The sequence below is a fragment of the Pagrus major genome, chromosome 5 (assembly GCF_040436345.1).
Source record: "Pagrus major chromosome 5, Pma_NU_1.0".
In the NCBI taxonomy this organism is placed as follows: Eukaryota; Metazoa; Chordata; class Actinopteri; order Spariformes; family Sparidae; genus Pagrus; species Pagrus major.
The window spans coordinates 37,758,842-37,772,264 of record NC_133219.1 but is presented as its reverse complement, the minus strand read 5'-3'; the positions used below and the strand labels follow the sequence as shown (position 1 = coordinate 37,772,264).

Here is a 13,423-nt window from a genome sequence, read left to right as displayed (position 1 = left end):
AGAAAAAACTGGACGGACGCTAACTTCTTACATCTCCACATAGAGTCTTTGTCCTCATACAGGCTTTGAGTCTTTGCTTGGCAAAGCTAGATATTTTTAAGTCTTACATACTTTTTTTCTTTCAGCAGTTTTAGTTCTTAATGAGCAGTTTTTCTTGCGGACTGAAATGATTTTGAAATCTCCAAGTAGCTCCCAGCTGGCTGACGGAAAGCAGTGTGATTTGTACTCTCACACGAGAAATTCAGACTGTGACCCCAGACGGTGCCCACAGATGTCCACGCACACAGTCGAATAAATCAGGTTGACTCTGTTAGAGGCGGTTCAGCTGCTTTATAACAGGGCGATGGGCTTGCTGTTGGCCTGTGTGACCATGTACTGGGAGGACAGGTGATCCTGGGAGGCGTAGGAGGTGTAGAGGCCCGTTACTTGCACGTCCGACAGTGGCAGGTTTCCTCCGGCGGAGACGGGAGGGAGGTTGGCTGTTCCCAAGTCACAGTCTGATAGTCGGAGGGGGGAGTTACTGAAGGTGCCCAAAGCATCCAGGTTAAAGCTGTCGTCCTTCATTTCCTCCCACAGATTACCTAAGCAGAAAATCGAGGGATTAATGCTCTGATCCTAATTATCAAGCAAACAAAAACAGAAATGACCCTTAAAAATATATATATTTACCTTGAAGGGCAAAGTCCATGATGCTAGGGTCCAGCGCGTCCACCTCTGTGTGTGTGTCACCGTGCACACTGTAGAAATCATCAGGTGGCTTGCCAGAGTGCTGGGTGAGTGGACTGTGAGAAAGGTCAGGAACTGTGTGGAGGGGAGGCGTCTGTGCCGGGGCAGGGGACATGGGAGCCAGACGGGCCTGAGCCTGGAGCTGTGCCTGGAGCTGGTGGTGCTGGTGCATGGGCAAACAGGGCAGGGACAGCGTGACTATAGGCTGAGGCTGCATCTGAGCTGGAACGGGCAGCGGGAGGCCAGTCGGACAGCCGGGCAGCCGGGTCATCCCGGGCTCTAGAGGCTTACGTCTGCAGTTCTCTGGGCGATCTGTGATCAGCTTGTCCAACTCATCTGCGGAGGAAAAGACAGATTATCAGACTCAAGACATTGCCAGTTTTTGATTATACACTGCCTAGTTGTGCAGTAGACATTTTACATTTAACAGAATACATTTCTGACCAGGGTTAGCCATGCTGCGACGGATGGCCGGGAGGTCCTTGCGTTTCCATTTCTGCATCTCTTCCTCCATCTTGTCAATTTTCGCAGGGTTCAGTGCCCACAGACAGCCCTTACGGGACGAGCTGCTCGTCTTGTTCTCCACTTTCTCAAAGCATTTGTTTAAGGACAGGTTGTGTCTGACTGAGTTCTTCCATCCATCAGGTGCAGTCTGCAGGGAGAGGAGTAGAGTTCAGTCAGTCATATTCTTTATCTACATGCACCTGCTCTTTAAATCCTTTTTCTGTAATATTAACAAGATACTGCACCTTGAAATAAGGAAAGTGTTCCTTCATAAAGCTATAGATCTCGCTGACTGGAAGGCTGCCAGTTTTGCTGTTCTTCAGAGCCATGGCAATCAAACAGCTAAAAAAAAATCACCAGGAAAAAACACATTAACTGACTGTAGTTCAAAAGAAATGACAGATATTATTATATTTTAGCTTAACAGGTGAGGTCTTACCTGTAGGAATAGATTGGCTTGGGGAAAGACTTGGGCTGCAGCTCTTGGTCTTGTGGAGCCAGGCGAGGTTGTGTGAATAGACTTTGGTTGTTGAAGGAGACATTGCTATAAAGCCCACCGGTTGAACACTGCAGGAAATTAAAAGAATAATGTCATTGACTGCAGAGGACCTTGTAAGCAATCCACACAAGAAGCAACAGGAAACCAACAAATCAGCAACAACAGAAAATTATAGTAAAGGACCAAAGAAAAAAAACAATCTCAATCATGAAGAAATGACCCACATTACTCCATTACCAGAGAGATCATGACTCTAGGTGTTTACTGAGTACGTCACTAAAGCCTCTGAGCGTTACACCATCAAGATAAATATGGTCAAAAGACCACAATTTTGGGTGGTATTTTCTAGCTAACTTCAGTAGATAACTCTGCAACATGACACATAAACGTCAAAACTATTTTCTTTCCAATCTGTTTATAATTTTAATTGATTAATTAATAATTTGGAGTTTAGTACCTGTTGTCCAGTTTGGGTTAGTGAGTACACCTGCTGGGGTGCAGGCTGGTAGACTGAGGTAGGACACTGGTATCCTGGAGAGGGCATCCCATTCATGGAGAATGGAGACATCTGGGAAACACATACATGGATATTCAGTTCATATAAGCATCATAAAACATAACACAGGAAGTTTTTTTCTTCTTGCATTGCTGTTGAGACTCACACTCCCACTGTGGGTGTTGACGATGCTGATGCCCAGAGGGCTGTGCTGCATGTTGCTCTGGAGGTGAAGCATGGAGCCTTGACCAGCCGACATCGTCATGTTGTTCAGCTGAGCTGTGAGGAGGAACAGCCGGATAACTGATGTTAGATTGAAGGAAAGTTTACCAAAACTCTGCATCAGATCTTCTTCTCCACTCGTTCAGATAGTTATTAATAGTTATTAATTAAGCTATAGAATGGGGCTGACTGGTGGTTGGTTTGTGACGCTCGTAGCGCCCGACTCCTGTATTTATTTTGTTGTTTTTACTCTGTTCTAGCAGTCGGCATCAAGTGCCATACATCGTTTGATTCAGGACAACTTTAAGTTTCAGCCTGGCTCATTTAAAGTCTCAAGCTTGCATGTGCTTTGTTGAAGAATGGATGAATTTACCAGAATTTTAAAAAAAAAACGGCTGTCAAAGATTCAGCAGGGTTTTTTTTTGTTTGTTTGTTTTTTTACTGTGAACTCAGACAGAAACTCATGATGCTTAGGTTTTTTCTTTATTTGAATTTTTCGTTTACATCTGATCTTTCCTAAGCAAGTTACAACCATTTATTATAATATCATCTCAGGTGTTTTTCAGTGACAAATAGGTGTATTTGCTGACCATGTAGTTGTGTCCAAATAAGAAGTAAGAGTCTTAAATAGAAAGACAAATATATCATCCAGTGAACACGAACAACAAAAGCAGCAACCATGCCTGTTGCTGCAGAACGTGTTGGCATAATCACGTTCACTACACTGCAAATTTTAAAAGTTGACTTTACTTTTAAAAAGTCAGGACACTGATTACCTCAGAATTACCAAGTAAAGTGTCTATTGAATTTAAATTGTACGAGCTAAAAGGTTTTTAACAACTTAAAACTGTTTGTCTACATCACTTGGTAATTTTGAGGTATTCAGTTGAATGTGATACCGCTGAAAAACTCCACGTTACATGAGTTTTCATATGGATTAGCAGTTCAAAAGTTATTAAACATTTTATCTGCCGCCGGCTGTCTGAGTCTTTGAGGATTAAAAATAGAATGATAGAGCGAAGTATAACCATATCCAGACTTTAAATCTTCTTCTTTTAACAATGAAACTTTTCAATATAAGATCTGAGGGCTTATCTTTTGAGAACCATTTTATAATGTCTATAATATATTGATTAATCTGTCTATCACAATATTGACCCCTTCAAAACTATCAAATTGAATTAATCTCTGAGGTTTACCGTAAAAAAAATAATATCCAATGACAAAAACCGGCAGTCTTGTACTGTCACTGGTCTTTAATTTTCAGGATAGTCTTATAAAACTGTGTTCATTTCGTGCTACACTGCTGATTCATCCAATCAGAGAGATGCTGCAGTTTTTGAACGTTGCTCCGTCCCCCTCCCCGTCACCTCACCTGTCTGTTGCTCCAACAGGCTGCCCTGGGAGGGCCCGTTGCTGTGGCCTCGGCTATCAGCCATCTGCTGTAGCCGGGGCACATCCACAGAGGTGAGCCATGACAGAGACTGCAGGTCCCCAGGGAGGTCCTCCTCCCTCAGCTGGGAGGGGTCCGTGGTCAGAAGCCTTTCGAGGGGAGAAAGAGGATGGGGGAGGTTAGGAGGGGAGTGTGGGGAGGTTAGGAGGGGAGTGTGGGGAGGCAGGGGGGGTTAACAGGGCCGTCAGCTCAGACGCACGAAGACCAGAAGTGGAATTTAAATGTAAACACTCGATGGGACATTTTGTCCCTCAAAGTCAACACGGCTGTAATGAGTCTGAGTGTTTGGACACAGAGATGAAAGCTGCTCAGTGAAGCCGCGTATTAGCCGTGCCATCCAGGATTTACCATAAGCAGATTAACTACAAGTGTTATTTAGCAGCGGCGGTTTTAATCAACAATGAAGAAGCTTTCCATTCAGAGTAAATCATCTGCTCAGATTTTTGTTTCTTCTCCTGGGAGTGATCTTTGTTTCCTTATAGTTTATATAGTTGTCTGCTTTTTTTTTTGATGATTAATAGAAATTTGAAAAATAAAAATGTAATATTATGCTAATAGATAAAGAATGGAAAAAAATGTTTCGACCCAAAAAATGAAGCAGGATTCGTGTTTAACCAGCGAACCGTCAGCACCAATCAGCTTTCAGTCATTTACGTCTTTTATGTGGCGAGCCTCAAAGAGAGAAAAGAAAGAAAAGGGAGGAATCCTCTTGAATCCTCTCCAGTCTTCTCTGCACACACACACACACACACACACACACACACACATGCTTTCTGTGCAAGGGGTTTAGTAATTGGGGTCGCTATGACAACACACACTATTCAGTTACTTTGTGTGTCTGTGGACAGTGTAGGAGTGAACACCACCACCCCTCCTCCTCCTCCTACTCCTCATACACACACTAATAAAAAAATCAACCCTGCGTCAGGTGACCACGCTCTCGCCGTAACCATTGGCTGAATCATAAGTAAACAACGCATGAGATCGTTTGAAACATGGGACAGCAGCACATGTTGCCTGCAACAGTTGGCCCTGTCTATTGAAAAATGATCACCTATTGTGTCCCAAACGACAAATCTGCCCAGTGGCACGTGGCTCCATTGTCTTCCCCAGACCCTTCCTTGATTGTCTCTGTCGTTTCTTTTCTTTGCCCGACCCTTGCATTAATCTGTTGGAATGACAGCCCTCACATAAGAGGGACAAATAGGATGCCATCTGCTTCCCCTGTCCCTTTCCAGCCTCCATCCCAACCTCCTCCCTCCTCCCCCGCCACCATCACCCCCTCTTCCCCTCCCGTCCTTCCCCGAAATGGTTGGAAATCGACGGAGCCTCAGGGCCAGAGGGGGTGCAAATGTAGTTTGAGGTCAGGGTTGTGTGTCTGCCGTCTGAATAAGTGACATCATCGCAGCCAGGAATCAGCAGCACACGTCCTCCAACGCCTTGCATGCTCCAGTAAATGATTTGGAGTGATCATCCTTTTTTTTTTAGTCACAATGTCTCAGCAGGAGCTTTGACGTTTGCTGTACCTCTTTATTTTTCTGACAACATGAAGAAAAATAACGTTCAAGCATAACAATCCACTGCAGGAGAGAACCACACAGCTAAAACTGCAGATACTTTTTTTTTTTTTCTCCTTTGTGTTTTGTATAATGAAGTAGCTGTGCACACACTCAGAAGTGATGCTGTGCAGTATTTGCTTTTACACTTTTGATTCGCAGATCTACTCAAGCTTGACCACACACTCAATTCACACTGATGGAAACTGCAGACTGGATGAGACACTGGGTGGTGTCCCCCCCCACCACCTCCCCTCCTCCCGCCCCACCAGGCAGCATAGAAATTGTTCACTGATGCAAAACATGTTGAGCTGGTGTCTCCGTGTATCTTCCAAGCCTTCCCAGAGGTTCAACAACACTAAATATTGCACCTCCTCCACCCTCCCCCTCTGTCTCCCCCACCTCCCTCCCTCCCTCTCCCTTCCTCCTTTCCTAATTGGGAGCCACTTGTGCATACTGGTGACCCAGAGCGCCCCGTCTCCCCCTGAGCCGGCAGGCCAAGAGGCTCAGGCTCTCCGTGTGCCGACAGCGGGAGTGTAAACAGAGCTGATGGTTTCTGACAGATCCATTCAGACTGAAAATCATTTATTCTTCAGGATTTTTTTTTTCTTCTCTCCTTTATCGTGAAACCCCCCATGCACAAAAAGAGCTGTCCATCTACCTTCAGATTAAACATAGTGGGCTTAGACAGTTTGTCCCATGGCCCATTTGGGAAACACCTTAAAGGGTTTGATTAATAGAAAAATATGCCTTTTATCTATTGAGGCGTCTCAGATTTTGATCGTGAGCGTTTTTGACAACGTGCAACAAAAACTAACACGTTTGTTTAGCGCTTTTAGATTTCTGTAACCGTCCCACCTGATATATTTATTAAATCACAAGTCTTACCTGTAGTCCTGTGGGGACGGATGATGCCCAGCATTCTCAATTATTCCTGACATCCTGGATGTAATTCCACCTTCTATCATTTCCTGGGATATGTGGTACCTTTTGTAGTAAAAATAAATGAAATTAACACCTCCTTCTGTCATCAAACTGAAATTAACAAGCTGGATAAAAGAAGTTACTTCAATATTAATAATATTGCTTCATCTTATGTAGCGAATAAACATGGTGGGACAACATGTGCTATTTCTGAAAAATGCTCCATAAAACTTAAATGTAAGGTTCAGTGAACATTAGACACCATGGAAAACTATATAAACACGAATAAACAATGTGAGAATAAACATTTAAGACATTATATTCAACATCTGAATGCCTTTGTTGTAGATAAAAATATATTACTTTCACTTTGTTTTTAATTCCCTTTATATCTCACTGCTTTAATTCCATAAGAATACAAATAATGTACAAAAATGTAATAATAAAACTTGTTTTCTTTCAGCAGTCAGTTCACATGTTTACATAACAGTTTGCTCTCACTACCCCCAGACTTATCTGTGAGCATGGCACACACAGAAATGATGGTTAAAGTCTAAATGAAAAATCATGAATATCTCAATATTCTCATAAAAAAACAACAATCCGACACAATAATGAAGCAGAAGCAGAGAAATCATTCATATCTCACCTGTTTTGGATGATATTGAAGTGTGTTGTCTGCAGGTCGAGAGCCCCTCTACTGTATTTCACTGTGTTGCACTTGTTTCTCTCCCCAGAAAACCGTTTTTAAATTTCCCTCTCTGGAGCTGTCCAGCGCTCCTGACATGCGCAGTGGAGACCTCAGCGGAGCAGCTCCCAGTCGCCCGAGGGGCAGGAGGGTCTCATGAGTTTGACAGCTGCTGTTAACGCAGCGCCTGTTAACAGTCCGGACAGCGGCCACACTTCCCCTCACAGGCGAGAGCAGCAGCAGCGATGATGATGATGATGATGATGATGGCGAGATTATTACTTTTCTCTCAGTTTTACGCGTCACGGTGCGCTCCTCTCCAACTGCGTCCAAACACAAAGTTTGTCGCGTTAAATAAAAAAAAAACAAAGTTAGGTCATACTCCACTCACACACTGTAGTCCTCTCACTGGATGATTATGAAATAGATGAGCTGATAGTTTTTTTTTTTAAAGGAAAGCTCCCCCCGCGTCCTGTGCGCTTGTTTCCTCCTGAGGCAGGTGCGTCTTAATAAAAAATGAGTTCAAGAGTTCGGGCCTGAATCCTGTTTAGGGTTATTTAGACTAGAAATGTTAAAAAAATAATTGAATGATAGAAAAAAAAACACCAAAAAGGAAGAACATTAAATATCCAGTGTGCTCCACTTTATCCTCTCTGTCAGGTTATTCCCAGTAAGCTGCCTCGATCAGGTCTAAGACGGTGTGAGTCGGTACTTGTGGTGGCATCTGTGTATGTGAGTGTGAACTTTTTTTTTTTTTTTTTTTTTTTAAGGGAAGTGCTTGTAGATAATTTGCTTCCCGCCGCTGTGGCCGCGTCCTGCTCCCTCTCAGCAGTGGGAAAAAGAGCCGGGGAGGCGCGTAGGGAGGTGCAGGGAGGGGGCCGGGTGGGCTGCAGCAGGAGGCGGCAAAAAGGCTCAAACTCGATCCCGGAGAACTGGTTCTTAACGCATTACTGTGCACCAGTCAAAGAAATAAGAAATGACGGTGTCAGTTGTAAAAAAACAAACCAAAACACCTCCAGCTGCAGATTTTCTTGAGATATGCGCAATTCACTCAAGTAATCTTAAGAAAAGAAGAAAGAAACAGCCTCTCTTGGCTCTTTATTGACATTTTGATGTGATTAAAGGAATTTATAATTACTTATTCTCACGTGTGAGCATCTAAAATGTGTTTCATATTTACATTTTCATGGAAAAAAAAGACGAAGAGTGCGTAAAACTTGATTGTTTAATGACTTTCCCCACAATTTCAAAGAATAAATATTTGCATTTACATCCACCCAGAGCCCAAACATTTCCATATTTTGAATTTAACTGCATTGTCTTCCCAATTATATGCCTGTATGTCACTTTAAACTGTCTGACATTTCAATGGGGACGTCAAGAATAACAAAAACGAGTCTTGATATGAGTGAAAACGTCTGTGCTGGAGGAGATAAGGAGACGAGCAGGTGTGGTCTTTTTTTTTTTTTAATAGCAGACTTTAAAATGTGCTGGAGATTAAAAAAATTTGCAGCCGGAAATTAAAGGGGAATTCCTTCAAGTCTGTTGGGAGGCTGCAGTGACAGCAGTATCAGCCCCATGGGACCCTACAGATGGTAAATCGGCCTGTCACAATAGGCACAATCAATGATTACATGCATGAACGTAACGGACAAAAACAAGAGCATCCTCAGAGAGCACGTCCTGAAGGTCCTAAAGCCCGCAGGGTTATGATCTGGAAGCAGGCTGGTGATGATGATGATGATGATGATGATGCTGATCTAAGTAGCAGGATGACCACTGCATTTAAATGCCACAGTCTAACATCATCCACAGTTCATTCATACATTAATCTGGATGAGGTCCAGCTGCAGGGGCTGGACAAAAAAACAGAAACATCTCCCCAGAGCTGATTAGCAGACTGACACAAAAATGTTCTGCAACTATTTTGATATTCAAACATTCCCTGTAGCAATGCAGTAAAAAAAAAGTACCCAAATGTCATATGTAACTTAACAGTAAAGATATTATGTTAAAATAGTATTTGGTTAAAGTTAAAAGCAGTTAAAGTATCTGATATTAAATGTTTTCTGCTAACGATAATGATCATTCAGAAATAGCCATTGTTCTTACTGATGGTCTTGTGTGTGTACAGGAGGTCATACAGAGGCACCATTATTAAACTGAGACTGTTTCATAACCTGTTGCAGTAAAAGTTCCTTGTTATAGTTTAAGTAATTGATTCTTCTTCCACCACTTGTTTAGAAAAAACAAGCATTTTGGTGATGCATGATTAAGTGATTAATGGAGAAAGTCACCAGAAGATTGATCAATAATCAAAAGAATTATTAGTTGCAGCCCTCGAGGAAACACATTATTGTGAGTTTTTGTTTAGACTTTTAGTGGATTTCTATTCAGCTTGATTTGTCTTGTTGCAGTATGTAGATACGATTACGCAGCACATTAAAAAACTTTCTGCGACTGATGCACCAGTTAGTTCAGTCAGCAACCTCTGCAAGTCATGTCACGGTACACTTACTGCTGTTCACCCTCAGGCTGATGGAAAGTTTGGTAATACACAAAACATTTCTGGAGCTTCACAGCAAAACAGGTTGCAGGATAGTCCCGAACAGCTGATGTAGATGGGGACTTATGAAAGGACATTATTTGCACCCCTGCAAGCTGGAGACTTTAACACCAGGCGAGCTGTGTGGAGCCATATTATGTTTTATTTCTTTAATTGTTGTTTGACTTGACAGAATAGATTTCAGTTTGCAGAAATAAATAATGTTTTCAGGCCTTTTTTAGTAAAAAGTTGTGGAGTCGTGTGAGGTCATTTTAGCGGCTGCAGTTTGAGATGTCTGCGAGCAAATGTTCAGTTAAAGGTTTCGTTAGTTAATGTTGATGAGGATTTTACTGTTTCTCTTTGCCAGGGAAGCTTTCTTGAGTTTTCTCTTTGCTACCTTGTATAATTTGTGATGGAAAGCAAAATGATGAGCTTCTGAGTGGTATTTAATCTGATTGATTCTGTCCCTGTGCATTTGCACATGCTTCGGATGAATACCTGCATAATGGGAATATTAAAGGGTAAATGGGTGCAGTGCTTTTGTATAATTTCCTTCTCATTCACACACTCACACACTGATGGCCTGAACATTACGAGTTTGGGGTCAGTGTCTTGCTCTATGACACTTTGACATGTGGTTAGGAGGACGACCAACCCTGTGATTAGAGGACAACCCGCTCTACCGCCGCCCCACATACACATATGGAGAAATCATTTATGTCCAGGTAGTGACATGTTCAGTCTCAAAGTTAATGGCGATGACCTGTTGGCGGCTCTGGGAGCCCGACCTGGCTGTGTGATGCATTCAGGGGAGAGCACGAGGACTCCCTGCAGTTCAGGAACACAGAGGGGACGGCTCTCTCCTTCTCATGCCTGTTCACGAGTAATGGGGAAACAATGGGATCACCGCCGGAGGGTTGGCCTGTGTTTGTTGCCTGTGTTTTTGTCTTGCACCAAGTGTTTACTCAAAACACATCAGCCCCTCTGAGAACGAGGTCAGCTCACCCCTCTAATCTCCTCTGCAGGCAGAGACACAGTGTCCCCCCAGAACAACGCGTCACCCAGAGTGACCCTCCGGCCACACAGAGGAAGCTGCTGTCAGCCGCGCTTAGCCGAGGCGCAGCATCGGTGTCCTGCCAAAGACTTTGTTTTCTCACTGAAGCTTCAACCCGGACGGAGCAGAGTGTCCAGACTGTCAGGCCTCAGGTTGCCCTGTCAAAGGTCAGTCAGTCAGTCAGAGACGACTGACGGCAGGTCTCAGTGTAGTTACAGCTCCGCAGAGGGAAGTCGTGACAAAACGACGATTACATTTCACAACATCAGCAGTGAGGTGTTCGTTTAAGGTTACATCGTGCTCTCGCTTATGTGTTTCCTATACAGTAGTTTAATAGTGTGACAATAGAAACAGGCAGCTGTATTAAAGGGTCTGTTCACCCAAATCACACACAGAGAACTAAACACCCAAACCATACATAGTTCTGTAGAGAGCTTTAGTTTTATTTTGAAAGACTTTTGGTACTGATTGCAGTACAGCTCACACTTGAGCCACGCCATTTCTACTCAGTACAATAGAGGACATGTGGCGCCCAATATAGACCTAATTGTTTTATAGATTATACTATCCACATATATAAGAAATAGTCACAATATGTATATTTATAACAGTATAACAGTCACAGGGGACATTTGTCTGCATTATGAATACTTATCTCCACAACTGCAATTGCTGGAAAATGGGAAAGAAGGAACAGAAAAGCACTAGTAAATAAATTACCTTCTGTCATATATCAGTCTTGGGTGTTTGTAAGCTCCACTCAGGCTATTATGATTATGATTATTAATATTAGGATTAGGATTTTAAACAGGGCTGCCAACTCTCACGCATTGACCTGTTGACATTTTTACTTAAGTATTTTCAATTCAGGATTCTTACTCATAACTACTGTAAGTATTTCAGCACTGTCATATTGCTCATTTTACTTAACTAAAGTCTTCTGCTTCAATCTGTCATCATGAAGTAAATGTGGATTGCACAATGTAACGTTTACTTTGGTTCCCTATAAACATCTCTATCAGTAATACAGTTACTGGGCCACCGGGCACACGGTCACCCAGGAAGAGGAAGGTTAACTGCCGATTCATTTTCTATTATAGACTTTATGATCGAATAAAGTCACTTTTCGTCCTGTGTTGTTTTTATCTGTAACTCTGAGGAAAATGGAGACAATCCAGCTGTTTTTGACAACCATCAAACCTCCAGGAAACGCTCGGGGAGAAAAGTTGTCTGTTGTCACTTTGAGTAAAAGAGTATTTCTTTCTCCACTGACAGTCTTCAGTTTGTATCAGTCTTAGTAGCTGATCTTTTACATTGGTCAAGCAAACATGCCCCCGCAGGTCCCACTTTAAGATTGTCTCTCCCCGACACGGCGCATGACTTCTCCGGACAGACCGCTGGACCTCACAATCCTTTGTCCCGAAGGATCACAGAAAACCCCATCTTGAGGGTTTAGAGAGGTCAGTGGTGTCGACCTCGGACTGACCTGTGTCAACACCAAAGCCTCTGGTCTGAGGCGAGGTCAGTCCTTTTTAGTGCCCTAAAGGGTAAAAGATGGAGCAAAAGTCCTCTTGGTTTTTCACAGCCGATTGAGTGTAAAAGAGGCTCATTTCCAAAAGAGCTCTCAGTAACTTTTTTTTATGTGTCACAGCAGGCACACAGTGTCCCCTAAGGATGGCACTCAGACACCCTATAAGTCAAGTTGTCTGAAATTACCGTGCATTTAGTTTTTGCAGTGACCTCTGAGAGGTTACCCGAGCTGACAAATATTTATTCCTGGTGTGTAAGCGGATATTGTGTAAAGAAATGTGTTAAATCAAGTGTAGTGCAATTACATATTTAAAGGTACAGGACACTTAAAAAACGAGATGGAATAAGAAATCACAAGAGGGACATAATGATGTTATATATCATTCTTGTCTCTGAAGCAAGACAGAAATTATAAAAGTGAAAAAAAATGTCCAATGTGGGTATGAAGTAACCTCACTGACCCAGCGTTTTGGATCTGAAATGATGACGGGGCCCGGGCTTCGTTACGCTGCTCTGAAAAATTAGAATAATGGACTATGAAAGAAGGAGAGATGCAAAGAAAGGGACAGGGGGAAGAAAGAAGGTCTTTGGGAAAAGAGGAATTAGATAGGAAGAGAGGGAGAAATAAAGGGAGGGAAACGGTAAAATGGAGACAAAATAAGTAGGAGAGAAGAAAGAGAGGGGGCAGTAGTGGTGTGATGTGAGTGTTATCATCAGCTCTCATTCTCAGCATGGAATCTATAATGGGAAAATCAACCTCTCTGACTCCTGTGTAATTGGATTTGCCGGGTCTCGTGCTGAATCAGAGCCCAGTGGGTAGCACAAAGCTTGTTAAGATTGGACAAGCATTGCCGGGCCGCTGGGCCATGGGGGAGAGGTGGGGCGACGGCAGAGGTAACCTTGACAACTTTTCTGGAGAGGAGAGTGAATAATTCAAATATGTTGAGTGGATACCCGACATAGATAACTGACTGGAAAGCTATCCAAACATTAATCACTCCATTAATTGTGTGAAACCTGATCTTTTCTCACATTTAGGTCACCAGAGCAGAGAAAATGGACACCTGTGTTCCCCCTGCAGGGTGTGTGTGTTTTCTAGAGGTGGTAACCAGGTTACAGATGTAAACACATCTTACAACCTACCTGTCTCGTCCCGCAAGGTGCAGCGGCATCTTAGGTCACTGAAAACAGACCTTCTGAACACCCATGTTGTCTTCCTAATTGGG

At 43.0% G+C, this 13,423-nt stretch overlaps 1 protein-coding gene across 1 annotated transcript; it reads right to left on the bottom strand.

The window, feature by feature from the left end:
* Nucleotides 1-330: 330 nt before the first annotated feature.
* On the bottom strand, nucleotides 331-6,573 carry foxn4 (forkhead box N4). Its single transcript, XM_073466730.1, has 9 exons — nucleotides 6,345-6,573; nucleotides 3,823-3,989; nucleotides 2,392-2,504; nucleotides 2,187-2,297; nucleotides 1,670-1,797; nucleotides 1,476-1,572; nucleotides 1,171-1,378; nucleotides 670-1,062; nucleotides 331-581 (listed from the first exon to the last, which is right to left on the bottom strand). Exons 1-9 carry the CDS (start codon nucleotides 6,485-6,487, stop codon nucleotides 331-333), a joined length of 1,611 nt encoding a protein of 536 aa, XP_073322831.1. The 5' UTR covers nucleotides 6,488-6,573.
* Nucleotides 6,574-13,423: the final 6,850 nt, after the last annotated feature.